At 39.4% G+C, this 22959-nt stretch overlaps 1 protein-coding gene across 6 annotated transcripts in view; it reads right to left on the bottom strand.

The window, feature by feature from the left end:
- Positions 1-3165: 3165 nt before the first annotated feature.
- The window catches only part of FGL1 (fibrinogen like 1), a 58031-nt gene continuing 38237 nt past the window's right edge, over positions 3166-22959 (bottom strand). For all 6 annotated transcript variants that reach the window (XM_070044636.1, XM_030831742.2, XM_030831771.2 and 3 more), the window contains 5 exons: positions 11372-11531; positions 11033-11130; positions 7828-7916; positions 7471-7658; positions 3166-3525 (listed from right to left, as the gene is read on the bottom strand). In XM_070044636.1, the coding sequence (XP_069900737.1) occupies positions 3366-3525; positions 7471-7658; positions 7828-7916; positions 11033-11130; positions 11372-11531 (695 nt within the window). In that variant the 3' untranslated portion in view covers positions 3166-3365. The remainder of the gene's footprint in view (positions 3526-7470; positions 7659-7827; positions 7917-11032; positions 11131-11371; positions 11532-22959) is intronic.

The raw sequence follows: 22959 nt of genomic DNA, 5'->3' as shown, positions 1-22959 counted from the left end.
AAAAAAGTTCAGTTATCTATGAAACAGACTCACAGACAGAGAGAACAGACTTGTGGTTGCCAAGGGGGAGGGTGGGATGGGGGAGGGAAGGACTGGAAGTTTGGGATTAGCAGAGGCAAACTATTACACATAGAATGGATAAACAACAAGGTCCTACTGTGTAGCACAGGGAACTATATTCAATATCCTGGAATAAACCATAATGGAAAAGAATATGAAAAAGAATATATACGCATGACTGAATCACTTTGCTGTGCAGCAGAAATTAACACAACATTGTAAATCAACTAAACTTCAATAAAATAAATTTTAAAAAAAATTCAGGAACCATGACAAACACTTTTCTTCCCTGTACATTCTAGCAACTATACAATTAAATATTCTCTTTCACGACCTTACTTCCAGATAGAATAACTACATGACAAAATTCTGGCCAATAAGGCATAAATTGAAGTCTACTGACCCTTTGCCCTTCTTCCTGCTTTCAAAGGGACTCAAAGTAGAAACTGAAGTAGAAAACTTGTGATTTTGAAGGGAGGGCAAAGTGAGTTACAGAGATATCAGCTTCCACACTGCAGAGCACTGAACCAAGGTCAGCAACCTCCTACCTCCTGAGTTCTTGTTATATAAGATGAACAAATCCCCATTTGTCTGGACTTCCATAATAAGTGATGTACATCTTGCAGCTGAACACACTCCTAACTAGATCTAAAAGTGCAAAAATGTGGAGAATACATTCAAAGATCCTCAGCGGATGCCTAAAACCGTGGACTGTACTGAACCCTATATATACGTTTTTTTTCCTATACATACATACCAATGATAAAGTTTAATTTATAAATCAGGCATAGTAAGAGATTAATAACAATAATAATACACTGTAATAAAAGTTATATGACCATGGTCTCTTTCTCTCTCTTTCTCCCACAACATTTTATTGTACAAATTTAATGCCTTTTCCATCTTAACTAAGCACTTTCCATGCTCTGTGGCTGTAATTTTTGCAGTTTGAGGTGCAACAGCAAAACCAGCACAAATTTCTTTTTTTTTCACAATTTCACAGAAAGGAGATTCGGTCTTACCGTAGATCTTAGCAATCCCAGCAGATGATTTTTTTTTTTTCCTCACTGAGAATTTTCACTTTTTCACTTAAATGAGGCACTTTACAGCTCCTCTCTGGCACATCCGAACCAATAGCATCACTACTTTTGCGCTTGGGGGCCATTATGAAGTAAAGCAAGGGTCTCTTGAACATAAGCATTGCGTTACCCAGACAGTTGATCGGATACTGAAGCGGCTACTAAGTAACAGGTGGGAAACTCCAGACAAAGGGAAGATTTACGTCCGCGCGGGATGCAGCAGATGCACGCAAGATTTCATCACGCTACTCAGAAGTTGCATAATTTAAAATGTAAATTGTTTATTTCTGAAATTTTCTATTCAAAATTTTCAGACCATGGTTGACGGTGGGTAACTGAAACCTTGGAAAGGGAAACTGCTGGTAAGCGGGGGGACTACTGTATGTTCCTTTTGGAACTTCACAATGCGCCTAAGCATATTAAAGGACCTGAGCAAGACTCAAGAGAAGAAATCTGTTGAATTTTGTGTCTTCTCCTAGACTCATTTGATCAAGGAGCCCTTTTCTTCCTGTATTAACTATTACTATTCCACAGAACTACCGTTGCCTACATTTTTCCAAGTGGGATCCCTAGACCAGATTCCTAAATCTGCATCACCTGAAAACTCGTTAATCAACTAGAAGCTGAGGCCCCACCCCAGAATCACTTTAACTAGATGCCCAGGTGATTGGTATGACATTAAAGTTTGAGAAGCCTGCTTTGGGAAGCACTGTTTAGAGGATAAAGTATCAGTACAACTAACCCTAACATCTTTTTTGTTTGTTTTGTTTTGTTTTGGCAGCCCGGGAGGCATGTGGGATCTTAGTTTGTCGACCAGGGCTCGAACCCAGGCCCCTGCAGTGGAAGTGCGGAGTCTTAGCCACTGGACCACTAGGGAAGTCCCAACCTTAACATCTTTATGTGACCCATTATTTCAAGACATCTGTTATTATTGCCCCTTAATGCCAACTTCACTAATAATTACGGCTAGTTCTTATTGACTGCTTACTTTGTGCAAGGCATTATTCTAAGTACTTCACTTGTGTAATCCTCAACTCAACCCTATGAGGCAGGTACTATTATAATCTTCATCTTACAGATGAGATTACTGAAGTTCAGAGAAGTTAAGTAGCCTACCCAAGGTCACACAGCTATTAGCTGGCAGAATCCTTGGTTTAAGGATGTAAGGATTACTAAATCATATTGCCTCTCTAGCCTTTTATTGTTTCCATGCACTTTTTGCTTTGTGTACTTTACACAAGGATTTCTCTCTGCCTGCAATGATTTCCCACATAACACCTAGTTAAAAGATTTCAGCTCAAAAAGTTAGTTCTTCTGGGAAACTTCTCTGACCCCCCTTCCCCAAGTCAGGTCAGGTTCCCTGCTATACATCCCCCAGGCACACATTTTTTCTTCATACTTATCAGCTTTTAGAATTATTTATATTTTTGTGATTGTATGGTTTGTGTATGTTTTTATCCAAAAAACTTCACGTGGGTTTGAAGTGCGTCCTCTGTGTCTGACACATCCCAGAAGTTGCAGCGTGGGTGCAATACATTTGATTCAGCATGCGAAGACTTGGATTTGAGTCCTTGTTCCCCTACTTATTAGCTTTGTAACTTGGAGCAATAACAGCCTGTCAGATCCTCAAATTCTCAGCTCTTTTAAATGGGGATAATAATACCTCACAGGACTGGTATAAGAATTAAAATTGAGGCTTCTGAAAGAAGTGTGTAATCTATATAAACATCCTAAAAATACGAGAAAGTGTTTTATAGTGATTAAGATCCTGGGTTGTATTTAAAGTTCTAGCTTTGCAGTCAGAGACCTGAGTTCATTCTCGATTCATAATATTTATTATCCACGCAGTTGATTTGGCAATACATTATTTGCTGGATTTTTTTCATGTATTTTTAAAACTGCATTCATATGTAATTTATTATAAATTTATGCTGTGTTATCTCCCAAGTCATGTATATACTCTATGCTTTTTATTTTTTGTTCAGCAATAATCTCTTATTGTAGTCCTTTGCACGTAGGAATTCAATTAAATAGTAACATAATCTACATTTATTTGGTGAATATCACATATTTGCTGTGCTGAAAGTACATTAAGTCATAAAGGCAAGTAAGAAAAGTAGTGCACATAACAACTGCCATCATTATACATGTGAAGGTTCAGATTTGCTATTTTTCAAATCACTTAAACCAAGATGAAATGCAGAAATGAAAGCCCAGCAGGGACAATTAAACAATATTTGGAATAAAATCACTTGGCCTAATTTTCATAACCACAGATTTCAAGGAATACCACCATCCATGCCAGGTGTACCAGACTATCCCATTGTCTGTTTTAGCCGTGTAGGGGCCAGTGTGATATAAACCATTCAGGTTTGCAGAGTGACACCTAGTGGGAGGAAAAATAAACACAAAACAATCAGACTAGAAAAATACTCTTTGAAAGAAACCATTTTAGTTTGCTAGCAAATGATTAAAAACATTTTAATTATGAATTCTGCCTTTTTTTTTTTTTTTTTTTTTGGCCATGCCGAGCGGCTTGTGAGATCTTAGTTCCCCATACAGGGATTGAACCCACACTCTTGGCAGTGAGAGTGTGGAGTCCTAACCACTGGACCACCAGGGAACTCCCTCTGCCATTTTTAGATAAGGGAATATTTATCAGTTTCCAAAAGCCAAGTGATTCTACAACATGAGTTTTTTAAACTGGTGGGTTTTAGTACCATAACAACTCTCAGGATAAAACCTAGGCCACTTACAGAGTATTGATAAAGAAGGAGTTCTGTTCTTAATAGAAAAGGAAGGGAAGAAGGAAGGAAGGGAGGAAGGAAGGAAGGGAGGGAGGAAGGAAGGAAGGAAGGAAGGAACGAAGGGAGGGAGGGAGGAAGGAAGGGAGGGAGGGAGGAAGGGAGGGAGGGAGGAAGGAAGGAAGGAAGGAAGGAAAGAGGGAGGGAGGAAGGGAGGGAGGGAGGGAGGAAGGGAGGGAGGGAGGGAGGGAGGGAGGGAGAAAACAAGCAAGCAAAAACATGACCTTGTAAGCCTGAGCCTTAGCGAGAGCAGTATGGGTTAACAAAGCAAGGCGTGGCACGCTGCTCTATTTGCCAGCTCCCCTGTATACTTTACACTTACAATGCTCATCTATCTGCTGCCAAGACTTAGCTTTCGTAATTAAAATTCCCCTCCTCCCTCTTAAAAGTCAATAGTACATCAATTATTTTAAGCTCAAGGATAAGAAAACAAAACCTAAACCACCATTTAAAATTTCCCCAGCCATCAGACAATAATCATTTGTCTTAGTTGCTGAGTTAACTTTTTACATTTATTGCTCCAACCTAGATAAGTTGGTTAGGTTATCACAAATTTTTAAATGTCCCCCTTCCTCCTTTGGAATCTGTAAATTTTGTTCCTGATATGGATAAACTGAGGATAGGTGATAATTCTCTGTGTACTGTTATGAAATTAGTTACTGTATATTTATTGATATAACCAATGAAAAGATATCAGACATTAGGACATAAGGAGAACATTCACAAGGAATAGTTCTTAAAATCTTTGGAAAGCACCTAAATTACTGAATCAAAGAAAGCATATAATTTACCCATAAACGCTGAGTGGCTGGCTTGAATCCCTTACCCGCCTTGTAATTCTCTCCTGCTGACCGTCCTGTCCTCCTAACTTAAACTGATGTAACTAATCCAAACCATGTATGCTAAATCTGCAAGTGTTAAGAGCCTACTGTGTTTTAAAAACTGCAATGGAAAGTAACATCAAAAGACGTTACTGGGCTTCCCTCGTGGCGCAGTGGTTGAGAGTCTGCCTGTCGATGCAGGGGACACAGGTTCGTGCCCCGGTCCGGGAAGATCCCACATGCCGCGGAGCGGCTGGGCCTGTGAGCCATGGCCTCTGAGCCTCCGCATCCGGAGCCTGTGCTCCGCAATGGGAGAGGCCACAGCAGTGAGAGGCCTGCGTACCGAAAAAAAAAGAAAAAAGAAAGACAAAATACTCTAAATTGAGCCTCCAGAACATATATTTTGACATATTTCTGTCTTCCTAGAGACATCTACTACATGTACTTTTTTATTTGGTCTGTGATTTGAATGCTATTAGGAAACTGACTCTGGTCAACCCAGGAAACCTTAGGAATTCTAAGACCAATTTTCCAGCATTTTCCAGGTTCTAGAACAGCCTGGACTTGAAGCTAGATTGGGGCTTCCTTGGTGAAGAAGTAGCTGTGAGCACACACATGAGATGCTACACCAGAAAAGCAGAGACGACGTCAACACTCAGTGATTAGTTTGCTATGCAGAGAAGGAATGCCTTGTAAGTGGAATATACTTATAAAGTGTCAAGAGTTCATGTAAATTGGAAGAACTATGGGACAGAAAAATAAAGAGTAAGGAGGAAGAGGATGATGGAGTTAAACCACAGAAGTAGCAGGTATGGTAGAAGTAGCACTGAGCTCCTGGAACAATTGACTTTTTCTCCAGCTTTTCTGTTTTTCCACCTGCACAGCCTTATCATCTCCTTTGCCTTCAAGGATAATGCAGGCTCCTTGGGTGGCTCCAGCAACTGAATTGCCTTTCTTTGTCCTTCCTGAACCCCTATCTTTAAAGTCAAGTAAATCGTTTATTAGCCCCTGTTAATCTGTGTGCCAGCTGTTGTTCAACTGGGTAGGTACTTAGTTTTGATCTCCTGCTAACAGTAACATTGTGGTTGTTATTTCCGTGTATGGAATTCTGTTCCAAAACAAACATTAAGGGATGCTTGCAACTTTGTGAATTATAGATGTTTTACATAATGCTGATAATTCTTACATAAGGTTAACTTAGAAGAATGGGAAGAAAAAGGAGGATGAAGAGAAGCTGATAAAGATGGTTTTAAGAGAACAAGAAAACCACTAGGGAAAAAGATTAACACCACCTTCAACTTGTTAAACAGGAAAGATAACTTTGTTTCTCTGTCTCCTCTCACTGCTGTGTGTGTTCCACTTCCCTTACAAAATGACCAAAAATTAAATGGACTCAAACTTTGAAAAAAGCAAAATCCAGATAAAATAGTGTTTTTACAACTATTTAGATTCAACTTGACACTCCACACTATATACAACAAGCTGTACCTTCATAGAATCTACAACTCTAAAATCAGCACATCACAATAACACATGATGTTCATAATGGCGATTCTCATGATTTTAGGGAAAATAGACATATGTCTGGCATACCTCCACTTAATAAAATAGAGGATGCTTAATGTTTTTAAAGTATTTACATAATCAAAAAAATGTTAACATTTGGATTATGGAATTTAAATGATTAGTCCTCAATTACATGGAAAACACGGCATGCCAGAAATACTCACTAAAGATTCTGTAATGCAAAGTTATTTTGAGGGGGCCCCTGTCTTCTAAATAGAAAAGATGTTCAAAGCTCATGTACTGCCTAACAGTCTGAGCACACATGCTTTGCAGACACAGCAGGCTTATCAGGTTATTTCTAAAGAAGACTGTTTGAATTTTTCCATTCCTGCCTTAACTTTGTGATTACAACGAAGGGTACTGTCTGGATATCATCGTGGGTGGAGAACAGTTACAGGAATGAGGCATATCTAGCTTAGAGAAGAGAAAACATTGAGGAATACAATAAATATCTTCTTATCCAGCACCCAAAGATCTTAAGTTGAAAAAGAATACAATTACTCTGTAGCTACTGAGAAAAAAAAACTGTCAAAGTAATAAGAAGGAAGATTTCAGGCAAATAAAAGGAAAATGAAGAAAAACTGATTTAGTACAATCAAAAATGGAATAAGTTTGCTGATAAAGTAACATTGAAGTATTCAATGAGAAGGTGGAATTAGGTTTCAGGAATGTTGTAGAGGAAACTTATGCATTGGAAGGAGCTTGGATTCAATGATTTAATAAAAGTCACAGTAAATGAAAAGTAGTATTACACAGACAAAATTACAATAACATGGCCATTTGGTATGATACGAGAAGGTGGAGAGCTACTTGGTTATTAGAACATCGAAAATGTTCTCTATTTCTTTGTGTCAATTTGTGACTCACTACTTATAATAACTCGCCCATGATTCTGTTTGCAAAGAATCTTTGTAAAAGCAGTAATTTGATTTATTTCTATGATATATCTTTCAAGCTTTACTAATGTACACAATGAACAAATCCTTAAAGGTACTTCATCACTTAAGAATTCTTATAAAGATGTTTATTTAATAATACCAGTATCACAAAGAAGACCAACATTACCTCATATATTATAATTAATGCCCACCAGTGAGCAATCATCAACACCACTACAATTATGTTTATAAAATGTCAAACCTGTTAAACCACCAGCCAGACTGATCTTCTTTTGCACAGTTCCCTTCGTAGTTGTCGTTATCTCTGTCCCATGTGCTGAATTTCATTCTTTGGTGACTGGCCCACCATTGCACTTCAGGATGAAAATTCCCTGCCAGGGAGTCTCCAGCTGTTCCAGAATATTCCCCAATATGCAAATCATAGGAATTCTAAAGGAAAAGAGGTGACTTCCATTATCAGTTGTTACTATTTTAACAGGCTTATTTAATAAATAGAAGATTAGGTTCTATTGCATATTTTTGTTTCCCCTGACTTCAGGTTTACATTGTATGTTTTACATGTTAATTCATGATGTTAGTTATTTGAAAATGTTAGTACCTTTTCATCTCCAACTTTGAAATTTCTATATTGTGCATAACGGCTATTTTTTTCAAAATCTGCAAGGTTGATTTTTAATGTGTAGTCTCCTGAAAAAAAAAATCGTAGTTGTTTTTTTTTTTAATTTGTAAGATGACACTGACTTACTGAGGCTTAAAAACAATTTGCGGCTCTATTACTTAGACCATTTCCTTCTGCCATGAGTCAGTTTTCAAAGAATAAGCAGTGACTCCATTGTATTTACAACGTGAATGTTTTGTTGTGTACTTTACTCGCAAAAAATTAGGGACGCAATATTAAAGGTAGAACATTTCTACTACATCTATCACAGGTAAAAACCAGTGTAATTCACTTGGCAAAGAACAACAGAAAGCAAGTCAGTTTTTAGTAAGTAGATTAAGAAATCTAACAATAAAAGAAGTTTTAAGACGTTTAAACGTTTATCCTCTTTTTCTTACTTTTGGTAAGAATGTTGATCTTAAATATAAATAATGACTGAAATAGTTGATATTATCAAGTAATCATCTTTTCTTCATTGTCCCATCATTTGCAAATAACAAAGACTATTCTTTTTCAGAAATAGAACTATTGTCAGAAACATAAAAAGTTATAAATCAAACTGTTAGATAATAACTATATTCAATCCTCCTACTTTGATAAATAAACTTTCACAGTGACCTGTAAGATCAGGTTTGAATTTAGTCTTGGCTGCCTCCCAGTTCCGGGCCGGAACATGGAGACACGGCATGCAGGCCTGGTCTGTGGTCTACTTCCCTTCTCTTCCACCTCTGTCTCCACCACACACAGCAAGGGGCTTTGCCCACACGCATGGGCGTTCCAGGCTGCACACCCACGCTCTTTTTACACCAAAATAAAAGCTCTTTCTTTACCTCCCCTCAGACTTAGGGGTGCACACACCAGCTGTATAACTGTCCCACAGTGGGGACAGATGAAGAAGAGGCATGAGCAGGTCCTGGAGACAAGTTCAAGGCTTCTTGGGCAGGGAATGCTGGATTCCCCACCACTGGACAAATTCCTTGTCCCATGGAGCTCTCTAAAGTGGGGTTTCAAGGAAGAGGCCACTTTCATCTGATCAAAACATACTAAATGTTATATGAGCTAAGACTGCAAAGGGGACAAGAGCAGTAACACAGGCTAAGTCAAGACTCCTAAAAAAAGTGCTTTGTATTATAGAAGAGATTCAGACTTTTAGGTAACCATCTAAATATCTCTTTGGTCAATGAGTAAATAAAAGTTCAATTACAGACCATTTCTAAATTAACTTAATTGCATTACAGACCATTTCTAAATTAACTTTATTGCAAACACTTCAGCCAAAATTTGTATAATGGGGATAAAGCTATTTTCAGAGGCAACTCCTTAGCCTTAAAGGCTCTCATAATTAAGAAATGCAAGGTCAAAGGCACTGTTTTTCCTTGGGATGATGTGATATGCAGTTGTGACGCCTGGAACTGATCAATACATTTTTGCTACCATGAGAGTAGCCAGACTGAAACACCAATCAAAACCTGAAGGGGAAGCAGATGTGTTGGCAAAGCGCATCTGGGCAAATAAACACTTAATAATAATTTGAAAAATAATAACTTTGAATTTTGTATGTTTAGAAGGAGCCAAAGGTTACTTCTTGGGGTTTTCATAGTTTCAACAAGAAATCAGATGCATATTAATGTGTGAAAGAAACAGAAGCTGGTATGATAAATGTTATATATCTATCATAAAACACTTAAAAGTGGGATAATAAATACATTGAAATTTAGAGAGCACTGATCACAAGAAAAATATACAAAGAAAGCATTAGACGTCTAGGATTATCCATCCTCTCTGAGTTACTATTCTGGTGTCTCAAAGATCTCTATAATTATGATCATACTATTATGAATATAGGAGCACCAATCACTTTCCTTAACTTATTTGGAAAAAATAAACCCTTGCTCTTACATTTAGTGTATTGCCAGTGTGATTTAGCATGTTTTCCTGAGCAATCCAGTTGCCTTTTATGAAACATTAAGAATCAGATTTGAGTGGAACTGACTATAATCTGAGATAGCAACTAAGGTAAGGAAGGTAAAGGATTGGAGCAAAAGAGCATGGGAAAGAGAAGCTTGGAAAACGTATTATTAAACTCGTGATATTTTAGACAAATATTGAACTCTAGTTAAAGATATCCATGCAAAAGCATCTAGGGGGACTTTTACAGATGTACACAATTTACTTTGAAATATGTCCAAAAAAATAGATTGATGGATGGATAGATGGATAGATACGGGATTAAAATGTTAATGTAAAATCTCGGTGGTAGGTTGAAACTTTTTCCAGTTTTGCTGTGTCTTGGAAATTTTTCAAAATAAAATTTGGAAATGGAATGGGAACAAAAATATTTAGTATATTGTGGTATTTGATTCCAAAAAACTGCCATAATTCCTCAATTCTTCACCTTTCCCTTTGCAATGAGACTTCGTAACTCCTCCCATTAAGTCTATTTCCTTTCCCCTTACAGCTGAGTTGGTCCTGTGACTTGCTTTCACCAATAGAAGGCAGTGAAAATGACTGTGTGCCATTTCTGAGTCTGGGTCTCAAGAACGTTATGTGCTTCCACTGTCTCTCTTGGAACTCTGCCTCTGCTTCAAGAGCAAGTCCAGACTAGCCAGCTGGAAGATGAGAGAGCAAATGGAGTGAGCTGAAGCATTCTATCCAAGGCTAGCCTAGAACAGCCAGCCTCCAGGTGACCAGGAAGTTGATCACCAGCCCATGAGCAAGCTGAGCCAAGATTAGCAGAGCCCAGCCCTGATCAGCAAAGCCACCCAGCCAACCTGTAGATCTGTGAGAAATAAGAAACAGTGGTTGTTTTAAGCCACTAAATTTATGTCTTGTTACACAGTTTTATTGTGCCAACACATAACTGATACAATATATATGTTTTGAGGCACTCAAGGCATTTAAAAAGAATGATTATAACATTAGCTTTCCTTCCAAGGAACAGAACAAAAATATATGAGAAATCTCCCTCCCACAACCCAGGTGCAAGCAGCCACGTTTTACAAAGGGAATTATTGCCCAAAAGTGATCATTGCCATCTGCAAATCATAGTAGTTACTGAATTAGTTCTATTGTCTATGATTTAGTGAAAAATATTTGTGTTCTTTTTATTGTATTTCAGATGAAGTCGATATTAGGCAAACTTTACCTTGTGTAGTCAATAAGTGAAGATTTCTATTACCCAGCCAATATTCACCATTTTTTTGGACAAAATTTCCAAAGCCATTTTCATAGTCATTCCAGTCTCTAAAAAATTAAAGTGAAAGCTGACTTTAGCAAAATCCAAATGGACCTTTGCAGTACCCAAGGTGTGCACCTCCATCCCTACCCCCAATATTTTCTTGATTAGCTAATATATTTTATTATTATTAAGAGAGAATGAAATTCTGTCTAATTAATACACTTCAGGATATAAAAAAAAGGCTTAACTTATTGTAAACGTCACATTTCCTACTCCAGATAAATCCTTATGTCATAATTAACACACCTGTTAAAGTTCTCACTGCCATCAGATCGTCTCTGAATTACAGTCCACCCTCCTCCATCGGACATGTCACAATAAACAGAGAATTCTGCTGGGCTCTGGAGAGGTTTGATTTGGTAAAATCCACTCTGCTTATACCCATCATTGAAAATCTCTGAACAATCTGTTTGGAAAACAAGGTAATGTAGTATTTGTTATCTGTCTCTTTTTTTTAAAGGGAGCCTCTGAATGAGATTACTCAATACTAATGGAGACAGATAAATACATGATGTAGATAAGCAGCTGTTTAAAACTGAATCTGAATCTTCCAGTGGCTATTAGGAAATTCTTATTTATTTCTTTTCCTAGTATTTCACTAGCATCTGCCTTCTTGATATGATCATGGAAAAAATAAGACAGTGAAATATGTATCTGGTTTTTCATTTCTGATTCTTGTAGAAAACAATTAAAAGTATATGTTTCAGTTAAGCACAGTATATTTAAGTGAAACTTATAGCTTTATCAGACAGAACAGAGGAAATTTTCTCTCCTGTGACACTAAAATGAAAGTAGAAATATAACACCAAACAAATAATTTAATATAGATTATCCTGACTTAGAGCATTATAAATCATTCTGAACATCTGGAAGTGAACTCAAAATAGTAATCTTCTGGTTAGATTCTTATAACCTCCCAGTCTCATCAGATTTTTTACTAACACACTGAAATTTATAACAGTCCATGCATTCTTAGATGTTTTTGCTGAAAACTGCAAGATTCTACTTTTGTCCCCACAGTCTCCTTTGCTATGGTATTTCTTTGACCCCTGAAGCAAACATAGCTACCAGTTTGTCACCAAAAAGTAATATCTGTTTCTTAAACCACTTGAGCGTGGGATAAATTAATATCTATTGGGTCTTATCTAGGCTGATCTGTACTGACTTCGAGAATATGGCAAGTATGGACTCACTGTTGTTTAGACGCCCAGGAAGCTATGTTTTAGGGTAGTTGAATTCGTGGCCACTGTAAAGAGATAGTTTCAAGGACACCCAGTCACAGACTTTTGAATAAAAATACTATAATTTAACATCACAAACTTTCAAATTTTACCCTTATCATTTTATTTCCTTCCTTTTTAAGAAAAAAAACATTTTCTACAATTCTGTAACTATGTATGGCAATGGATGTTAACTAGACTTACCCTGGTGATTATTTCACAATACATACAAATATCAAATCCTTATGTTGTACACCAGAAACTAATATAATGTTTTATGTTAAATTGTACCCAATAAAAAATTTCTCTTCCTGATTGGATAATTCCATTCTTTTAGCATATTTTAAGTTCTTTCTTCACTTTCATTGTTTTGATGCCAAATTGTCTACAATTTTGTTACAAATAAAATATACTCCACATTAAATAGATTAAATAGCCAATAGGAATCAGAAGAGAAATGAAAATAAAGAACCTTCATCACTTTCTAAAAACCCTTATCAGGTTGAGACCAATCATATACTACTGCTTTGGTGAAATGTTCATTTTTCTAACGATTTAGGCTTTATTCATATATTTATTTTTGAGATTCAGAAGCCCAAGTGTTCTTTATACATGCTGGATTATTTTTAAAAAATCCTGTTTTGGCAATTAAACAAGCAGAAAAACAATGGGAAAATGATTATCTAAAATTAGTTCAATGTTATTCAAAAGCTTACATCCGTGATCAAGTATATCACACAATATTTTTCATTAAAGTAAGCAGATTTTAACGTTGTTAGCAAAGGAGCTCTTTGCTTACATTTAATTACCTACCAAAGAGCTGAATAGTAAAGACTCACAAGTTCCAGACTATTTTCCAAGCAAATATGAAAATGATTAGCTATAACATTTGCCTCTGGAAAACTCTGTGAATATGGAGTTTTCAGCCAACATTTTCTATTTGGTTTTATTTTATGCCAACTCTGAGTTTAAGTTTTTAAAAATTTTTTCTTCTTCCCAGAGGAAAATGCCAAACACAACTTAAGATCCACAGGAAGGATTTCAACTGAAAAAACAAAAACAAAACTGCAACAAATAAATAAACATCAAAAAAGTGCCAGTAGCTCAATTGCTTATGCAAATAAGTTAAGGAGCCTGCCTGGGGGAAATGTGACTTACACTGTGATAGAAAGTTCAAGCAAGGTAGTGTTTAAAATATTAGCTAAATATTTAAAACTATGATTTTCAAAATGTTTCGACACACTCAATGCCCCCAAGAATAGGCAGGAGAAGGGCAGGAGAAGGGCTAAAGAGCTCTGTGTTCATGGGAGTTTAAAAAAAAAAAAAGAATTTTTGGATACTTACATAATGCTAGAGTGAGGCCAAGGATACCTGCCCTCTGTTTGATAAACACTGTGTTAAACTGGGTGAGGTGAACACTTTCTCTGATCATGCAGAAAGTAAGCCATTTTGGGAGGCTGAATGTTGAAGCTTCAAAAAGTGACATGACAGCCTGCCAAATGAGCTTTTTCCTCTTGTCCCAGAATGGTGGCTGAGCCCAAAGCTGAGAACCAAAGGCACTAAGTACCCCACATTCTAAACTCAAAGAAAGGCCAGCATGAACTCAGCCACCACGCCACAGAGCATGCTGGGGAATGCCAGAACTGGCCCTACCACTGCCATCCTTACCCCCAGGCAACATAAGATAAAACTTAAGAGGAGAGAGAGGAAGTTGCAATATTCTTGTAGGGGAGGGTTGGTGGGCTCTTTCCTCTGAAAACAAGGGAGAGAAGATATAATAATGTAGATAGATAGCTGACATTCATTGAGCTAAATGCTAAATGCTTTTGTAATCATGTTACATGTATTAACTCATTTGCTCTTTTTAAAAAATTTTTATTTTTGGCTGCGTTGGGTCTTCGTTGCTGCACATGAGCTTTCTCTAGTTGCGGCAAGCGGGGGCTACTTTCTTCTGGTGCGCGGGCTTCTTCTTGCGGTGGCTTCTCTTGTTTGCAGAGCAACAAGAGGTGCGCAGGCTCAGTAGCTGTGGCTCATGGGCTCTAGAGCACAGGATCAGTAGTTGTGGCGCACCGGCTTAGTTGCTCCATGGCATGTGGGATCTTCCCAGACCAGGGATCGAACCCGTGTCCCCTGCGTTGGCAGGCGGATTCTTTTTTTTTTTTTTTTGCGGGACGCAGGCCTCTCACTGTTGTGGCCTCTCCCGTTCCGGACGCGCAGGCTCAGCGGCCATGGCTCACGGGCCCAGCCGCTCCACGGCATGTGGGATCTTCCCGGACCGGGGCACGAACCCGTGTCCCCTGCATCGGCAGGCGGACTCTCAACCACTGCACCACCAGGAAAGTCCAACTCATTTGATCTTTACAACAAAGAGATAGGTATTCTTATCACTTCCATGTTACAGATGAGGAATATGAGGCACATAGAGGTCAAGTAACTTGCGCAAAGGCCATGGCTAGCAAGGGCAACTGGACTTTGAAACCAGGCTTTGGACTCTCTACAATAACCACTACACATACTGCCTTGAGAGACTGTCTCATAAAGACTGGGGGCTCCTGCAGAAGTGGGCGTGGTTAAACTAGCGGTCTTGGCTGAACAGATGTGATACCAAAGGCTGTTATGATTGTCACCAATTAGTGTGAATTTGGTACTACCATCTTTTAATGTAGGCACATAATTCAATCACACCCAAAAGATTAAAAAAATACATTTAATTATATGTTGTATAAAAATGGTGGTGGTGTGATGAATTGGGAGACTGGGATTGACGTGTATACACTGATGTGTATAAAATGGATGACTAATAAGAACTTGCTGTATAAAAAATAAAATAAAATAAAATTCAAAAAAAAAAATACTGAGATAGGAGGTAGATGGGGCCCTGGGCTGGACAGCTGGAGTTTGTCCAGCGGAGTAAATTGGAGCTTTGTTTTCCCTGACACTCCAAAGACAAAGTTAGGGCAGGAGCTGAGCTCTGCTAGAGTAAAGAGATAAGATGACCACATCTATTACCTCCCCAACTGCATATGTGCAGAAAAGCTCCTCAGGGGTCAAAAAGGGAGGGGCACGACCCCATAACAAATGTTGTCAAATCTCCCACAGGCCTCTGCACTGAAATCCATCTTGGCAAAAAGATGTGCATGCATGTTGGAGAGATTTCTAGGGCAGGTCAGGGGTGAAAAAAGAAACAAGATAACTGGCCAAAGGTAAACAAAGACCTGGCAGAACTGCCCTATATACATGATTTGACCCCCTCTTTACTGCGCTCCTCATTAGGGAGGACACCCACACCCTTTCTCTCTGTGTGTGTATTTCTGCCTCGCTTCTGTCTTAAATAAATAAACTGTTTCTCTGTGTGCTCTCCCACATGTATGCTGTGTCTCTAATAATAAACTTTGTACCTGTTTTTGCAAAAAAAAAAAAAAAATCATGTGATTTGTGCATTGTTTTCAAAAATTGCTAGGTTGTATGTAATTAGGCATTTTCTACTATGAGATGAATTAGAATTCAGAAAATGATTTAGTAATAATACAGTAACTTGTAAATAAGAACAAAGAAATTTATTTCTACAGATCATATACATGTATATTTAATTTTTTAATTTAAGGAGACCAAAAACATACACTTTGGTGTGAGCAAATTTTTATATATTTTATATAATATTATATATTATGTAAATATATCATATATTTTCTTAGAATTTATGTCTTATTATATATTTTATTTATTGAGTGTTTGTCCTTGGTAGGTTCTCTAGTACTATTTTCCTATATGCTGAAAAATAAAATACAATTGAACTGGATTTATATTTCATAGCTTATTCCTCCTTCTCCTTCATGCTTGCATCATCATAAACACACCATCATAAACACATCATAATAAAAACAGATCTGCTGACTTCTGGAATTTTTTTAGCTGTTATACCCAGAAACAGTCATCTAGAATGTCTATTATCTATCATATTATACATGCTATAATTTTATAACACACACACACACACACACACACTATAATAGTTTGTCTAGATCCTGTCCCTATGACTCTTCTACCCAACTCCTACTTATACAGTCAGTTCTGCGCTGTCCTTGGTATTTCAATTTCCCAGTAACTGATTTCTTGCCTTACTCCTTGTTTCCTAAGTTTCCTAAGTTCCTAAGTTCTGCTCCCAGCACTCTCAACACAGGGGTGAGAGTTTTAGTGCTTAAACCTCACTCTTCCCAGGACTGGTTGCACAGTCCCTGTAACAAACACCCAACTGCCTGCCTCCTGCCATTATCTGACACTTGAATCTGTGTTGACAACCCACTTAGATTGTTTAAATAGACACGCTGGAGCTTGGTTTGGTATTTGGAATAATGGTACTTTTTTTTTTTTTTTTTTTACAGCCGCACCATGCAGCCTGTGGGATCATAGCTCCCTGACCAGGGATCGGGCCAGGTCATGGCAGTGAAAGTGCCGAGTCCTAACTACTGGACCGCCAGGGAATTCCCTGGTACTTCTTCTCTTACACTGATCAGTTTCTTGCCCTTGAGATAAGTTTTGTTCCTACTTTTGGAATCACATATCCTTTGCAGACCAACCTGTTACCTTCCTCTGAGTTGTTATTCAAATAAATATCTTGTTTTACTCCATAAGTACATTTGAAGCATCTGCCCTCTCTTTTTTTTCCCATCTGATTTGTTCCACCAATTAAATTTTAAAAATATATATTGAACATTCACAATATGCCAATCATCACATTAGATGCTAAAGATACCAGTACCTAGACAGTTTAGCAGGAGATAGACAACTAAGCATGCAGTGACAATACTCCATGATAAGTGCTGAGACAGAAAAATAGGGACTTCCCTGGTGGTCCAGTGGTAAAGAATCCACCTTCCAACGCAGGGGACGCAGGTTTTATCCCTGGTCAGGGAACTAAGATCCCACATGCCGCGGGGCAACTAAGCCCGCGCGCCACAACTATTGAGTTCGCACGCCTAACTAGAGAGCCCGCGTGCCGCAAACTACAGAGCTCATGAGCCCTGGAGCCCGCGTGCCACAACTACAGAGAAGCCTGCACACCACAGTAAAGAGCCCGCACGCCACAACAAAAGATCCTGCATGCCTCAACGAAGATTCCGCATGCCACAACTGAGACCCGGTGCAGCCAAAAATAAATAAATAATAAATAAATCTTTAAAAAGAAAAAAAGAAAGAAAAGTAAAAGGTGCTTTTGGAGTACATGGAAGTGATGCCTAATTCAGTCTTGAGGGTCAGGAAGTTTCCTGAAGGGCTAAACTGGGGTCCGAAGGATGAAGAATAGGAGTCAGCCCAGGGGACAGGATTGACTGAGAAGATGCTCCAGACAGAGATAATGGCTAATGTAAAGTTCCAAGGGCTCAGGAGAGCAGCGTGCTGTTGAGAAACTGAAGTCAGTTACTGTACCTGGACTGTAACATGCAAAAGAGAAGCATGAAAACAGTTAAGGTCAGAATTCTAGCTCCACCGTATACACTTCTGATCCCATACCTGTGCAGCCTCCACAAAGCCAGTACACTCATAATACCAGTGATCTCTCTGCCAGGCAATCCTCTCCAACACCAGAGATACTTTTTTTTTTTTTTTGCGGTACGCGGGCCTCTCACTGTTGCGGCCCCTCCCGTTGTGGAGCACAGGCTCCGGACGCGCAGGCTCAGCGGCCATGGCTCACGAGCCCAGCCGCTCCGCAGCATGTGGGATCTTCCCAGACCGGGGCACGAACCCGCGTCCCCTGCATCGGCAGGCGGACTCCCAACCACTGCGCCACCAAGGAAGCCACCAAAGATACTTTTAACTCCTTATCATTCTACTTTGAGCCCCTGTGGTCTAGAGGCGGCGTCATCCCTGGAATCAAAGACTCTCCTTTGCGCTTACAACCTCTTCTCTCTCCTATTCTTGTACCACTCCCACTCTTCTCTTTTCCCTAGCTTTGATTATGCACTTGGGGATTTTGATGGCTGCTTTCTCTGACCTCCCTGCCCCAGCCCTGACCCCTCTTCTGACCTGGGGGGCTACAGGAGAGAGAACAACAGGGGCTGAGGGTGACAGCAGCAAATTCAAGGTCATGCTGGAAGTTTTGTCAAATTTGAATGGCAAAGACTTTATATCCATTCTCCCCAAGGAAATTGGGGTAGGCAAGAAATAGATACGGTAGATATAGATAAATCTTTTCATTTTTGTCAGGATCCCTTGTAGTTTTGTATCTAGTTTATTGTGTAACAATTTATCTTTGAAACATAAAAAAAATAACGATAGCTATATTTATGAGTACTTACTGTGTGCCAGGCACTGTTCTCATTGTTTTACATGTATTTATTCATTTAATTCTCAAAATTCTCTAAATTAGATACCGTGATTATCCCCATTTTACAACTGAGAAAATTGAGGCATAGAGAAGTTAAACAAATTGCCTGAAGACCATTGTTAGTAGTGCTACAATCCATTCTCCAAACAATAGGCAAGACTTAACCTTGCTTTAAAATAGACTGTTATATGTGTTTGGGTGACTAAGGGCAGGGACATCCACAGAGGGCAGATCCAGGCCATTATGATGGAGCCCAGAGTCGTTGTGTAATCTACTTTGTTTCTATAACAGCCTCTGCTATTCCTCTAGGAAAATTCACTGGCAACAGCGATCCTTCCAGTGTTTCTTCTTTAGAGTCGGTTATGTCAGAACATGCCAGTTTCATGGGTTGCCTGTCTGGTTTTACACTTAGCAGGGGAAGCACACATGTTATTCCTACTTCGCCGCTGGCTAGGCGCCTGTGGCTCCAGATTGAACTGGGCTTTTTAGAAGAATTAAGCCAATGCTTGATAGCCCCATCATAATATGGCCACTAGCTGACCACAGACTTGGGCAGTGAATGGGGCCAGTTGGCTGCTACTTCTGATGGATGCAGCTTTTGACCAGGCGCTATAATGGAATGATTTTAGGTCTCAGGCAGATCTGTTGTGTTAGACTTGAAAGAGGTCCAGTACCCATGTCTTTTCAATGTTTAGAATTGGTAACTGTAATGTCTCTTTAAATCTATGAGCATATCTCAGAATGGCAACCTCATTTCTCCCCATCCCGTGCTTGGTAGAAGGAGATGAGAAACTGTGAGGATGGCAGGTCTGATTCACTACTTTTTGGCAGAGAGCAGATGCCTAAGCCATGCACATCCCAGGCCCTGTCCAGGAAGGCACCCTCTACTGCCCTATTGGCTGCAGTGTTCTTCCAGCATCCTCTGTTGATCCTCAAGTGCCCCTGTGGGAGGAACACACTGGATTACATCTTTCATTGAGCAACATCTCCTGGAAAGTACATTATCTTGATGATGGTAGACAATCTTTTGAAGACGGCACATTTTATTCCTTGAAAGGGTTTCCTCATTTGTACCAGTCACTGACCATCTGTTCTTCAAAAAGATCATCCCCCATCAGGCATTTAAAGACACATGATCTTGACTGACACGGAACATGTCTCCTGGATTTAGGAAGCGATGTGAAAATCTGACTGTCCACTCCCTCCTTGATCAAATGGAATAGATAGCCTAGGAAGCTACCTCACAATAACCCCTGCCAACTCATCTACCTGCCTCACCACTGAGGAATTTACCCCAAACATGCTTCACTCCTCCACCAGGAACACTCCGTTCCAGAGCAATCATGGCTCTCAGCCCCTTACATCTCTGACCTCATCGACATTCCACAGGTCAATCAGGTTCTGAACAAACTACAGATCTCTCAGCTAAGATATCCTCTAGTGAATCAATGACAGAGTGGTCACCGGTTGGCCCAGAGCCCTGACAAGCCCTGATGAAAGGACACCTCTAGTAACTTTTCTTTATAGAAGTACTACCTTCCCAAGCCAGAAGCTGATATCTAAGGCAATGTAAGGTATATTAGCTTGCTAGGTCTGCCGGAACAAAATACCACAAATTGTGTAGCTTAAATAATAGAAATTTATTTTCTCACAGTTATGGGGCTCAGAAGTCCAAGATTAAGGTGTCAGCTGGTTTGGTTTTCTCTGAACCCTCTGTTCTTGGCTGACTTCTTGCTGTGTCCTCACATGGTCTTCCCTCTGTGCACACACATCCCTGGTGTTTCTCTGTGTGTCCAAACTTCCTCTTCTTATAAGGATACCAGTCAGATTGAATTAAGGCCCATCCTTAATGGACTCCTTTTGACTTAAGCACCTCTTTAAGTGCCCTACCGCCAAGTACAGTCACATTCATAGGTACTGAGGGTTAGGGCTTCAACATACGTATTTTGGGGGAACATGATTCAGCCCATAAGACAGAGTAATCAATCAAATGGCTTTTTGACTATTCTGATTACCCACTTCTCTGTGAATCAATCCTGTCATCCACAATGATTGACCAAATTAACCCAGTGAGATCTTACCCTCTAATCTGTGTCTTACTGACATTTACTGCAGTCTCAGGATAGGTACCTGAAGCCTCCTTGTTGGATACCTAAACATATCACAACCAGGTCCCAAACACCCAATAAAAAGAGTACCAAACTGGGAACTTCCCTGGCGGTCCAGTGGTTAGGACTATGGGCTTCCACTGCAGGGGGCACAGGTTCAATCCCTGGTTGGGGAACTGAGATCCCTGGTCTGGGAACTGAGATCCCACATGCCGCACAGTGCGGCAGAAAAAAAAAAAAAGAGTACCAAACTGGTACAGGACCCCACCTCCTACCTGAAAAGAAATAAAGCCTTTGCTTTGTGACCTCAGGGAATCTTGGACTTTTTCAGCCTGTAGGAAGAAATTTGGTAAGAAGCCTGATCTGGTCACCCACACCCAACAGGGAAAGCACTCCTTTTCAACCCTGTAGGGATTATCATTTAAATGGCCTGGATTGGAGCTCAGGCACTGTTTATAATTTCCCATGGGTCACTTGCATTTCTGCACATTTTGCACACAGAGCTTGTGTTCTGGACTATTTTTTTCAAGGATGTTTCTATAGTGAACAGCTTTGGGCAGATAGAGATAGTGGCTGCACCAGAGCAGATGGCGGGTTTGTTTGCTTCCTCTGAGGTACAAAGGCTGGTCAGATTTGCTTGTAACCTATTATAAAAGATTGAGGTTTCCTAAGCTCAGGGTTCCTCAGCTGTGACCTAGCCCACTGCCTGCACATCTTCCACCTGGATTATTCCACACTGCTTCCTTGGTATTTGCAGGCTGGACACATTGGTGCAAACATGAAGCTCATGTCTCTGACCCTGGAGTCTCTTGTCTTCTGCCAGCGTCCCTGAAACTGTGACAAGCCATCAGCATTTTAAAAGGTCACCAGGTGATTCTCATGAGAATCACTGTCTTCAAGAAATCACTACTGATTCTGCTTCCTGTTCAATTGCTTTCCTGAGTCTTCTTTCACTGTCTTGCTTAATCTTCCCAGTAATTCTCCACTTAGGTTCCAGTTCCTGGTTCTCTGCCCCTGTGGTGGCTTCAGACCGTCCCTTGTTTCTCAAGCCTGTTTTTACCCAAGCGGTCCTTGGTTCCTCTTTGTTCCATGCTTCAGAGCCACACGCCATCCTCGCTCCGTATCCAGCCCCACTCTGCAGGACAGTGGATCTGGTCTCCTTCTGTCCCCTAAAGTGGGGAAGGCAGTTGGACTCCAAGGATCAAGGGCAAAGGATCAAGTTGCTGAACAACAGAGTCAGGAACTCAGGGCAGAGACTGAGCAAAGAGAGATTAGGATCTCAGTAAAAAGAGAAAAAGGGAGCATTTTATTGAAGCGTACATTCTAAGATTCTCACAACTCATATCTAACACTGATGAGTATATTTAGAAACACAAAATAAAGATGTTTTTATTCTCATCAGCTTGGCATCTCATTAGCCTCTACAGGTTCTCAGTTATAGTCAGATATATTTCCCAATTTATAATTGCTTATCTTGCTATTCCTATTTCTACGTACTACTGTGCTTTCACTCATAAATATGAGGCTCTAGCATGTTGCAAGGACTCTGATGGGAAATAAGGAGGAAAGAGTGCATGAAACATCATCCCAGACCTTATAAAGTATCCAGTTAATTGACAAAGATAGGCTCATAAACAGAGAAATTATAATATATCATGGCAGTACAGTAGACATACTATAGTATATAAGAACAAAGCATTCCAGATGTCATTCTCATTTGTGACAACTATTATTTGTTTATTTTAAAGTTGCCTGGAGGAAATCAGGTGAATACTTTTCTGTAGGGAACAGGACATGTGTAGGGATAAGTGCAATACGTTAGCAGTTTAAGATCATTTAGTTTCTGGGGGGAAACCTGGCCTAATCAAAGGGAAAATGACCAAACTGTAAAATATACACATAAAACATAAATAATAGGAAAATGATTTATTTTCCTAAATAACTCTGATTCTTTTTCCTGACCTGCCCTTTTATTCTATTACCTTACTTACTATCCTAAGGCATGTCAGGGTTTCAGAAGGGAAAATTATATAAATGAAATGAAGCAAGATACAGTACACAAATAAAAAACTGTAAAATTTCACAAATATAATCTGCCATTTGCACACTGATATTTAAACAATCCATTGTCATGATCTCTAATTAAACTATTGGGATCCTCAGATAATTGGCATATGCTATTAA

This window comes from Globicephala melas, chromosome 21 (genome assembly GCF_963455315.2).
Source record: "Globicephala melas chromosome 21, mGloMel1.2, whole genome shotgun sequence".
Taxonomy (NCBI): Eukaryota; Metazoa; Chordata; class Mammalia; order Artiodactyla; family Delphinidae; genus Globicephala; species Globicephala melas.
The sequence above is the reverse complement of the archived record's forward strand: the minus strand, read 5'-3'. Positions and strand labels throughout refer to the sequence as shown.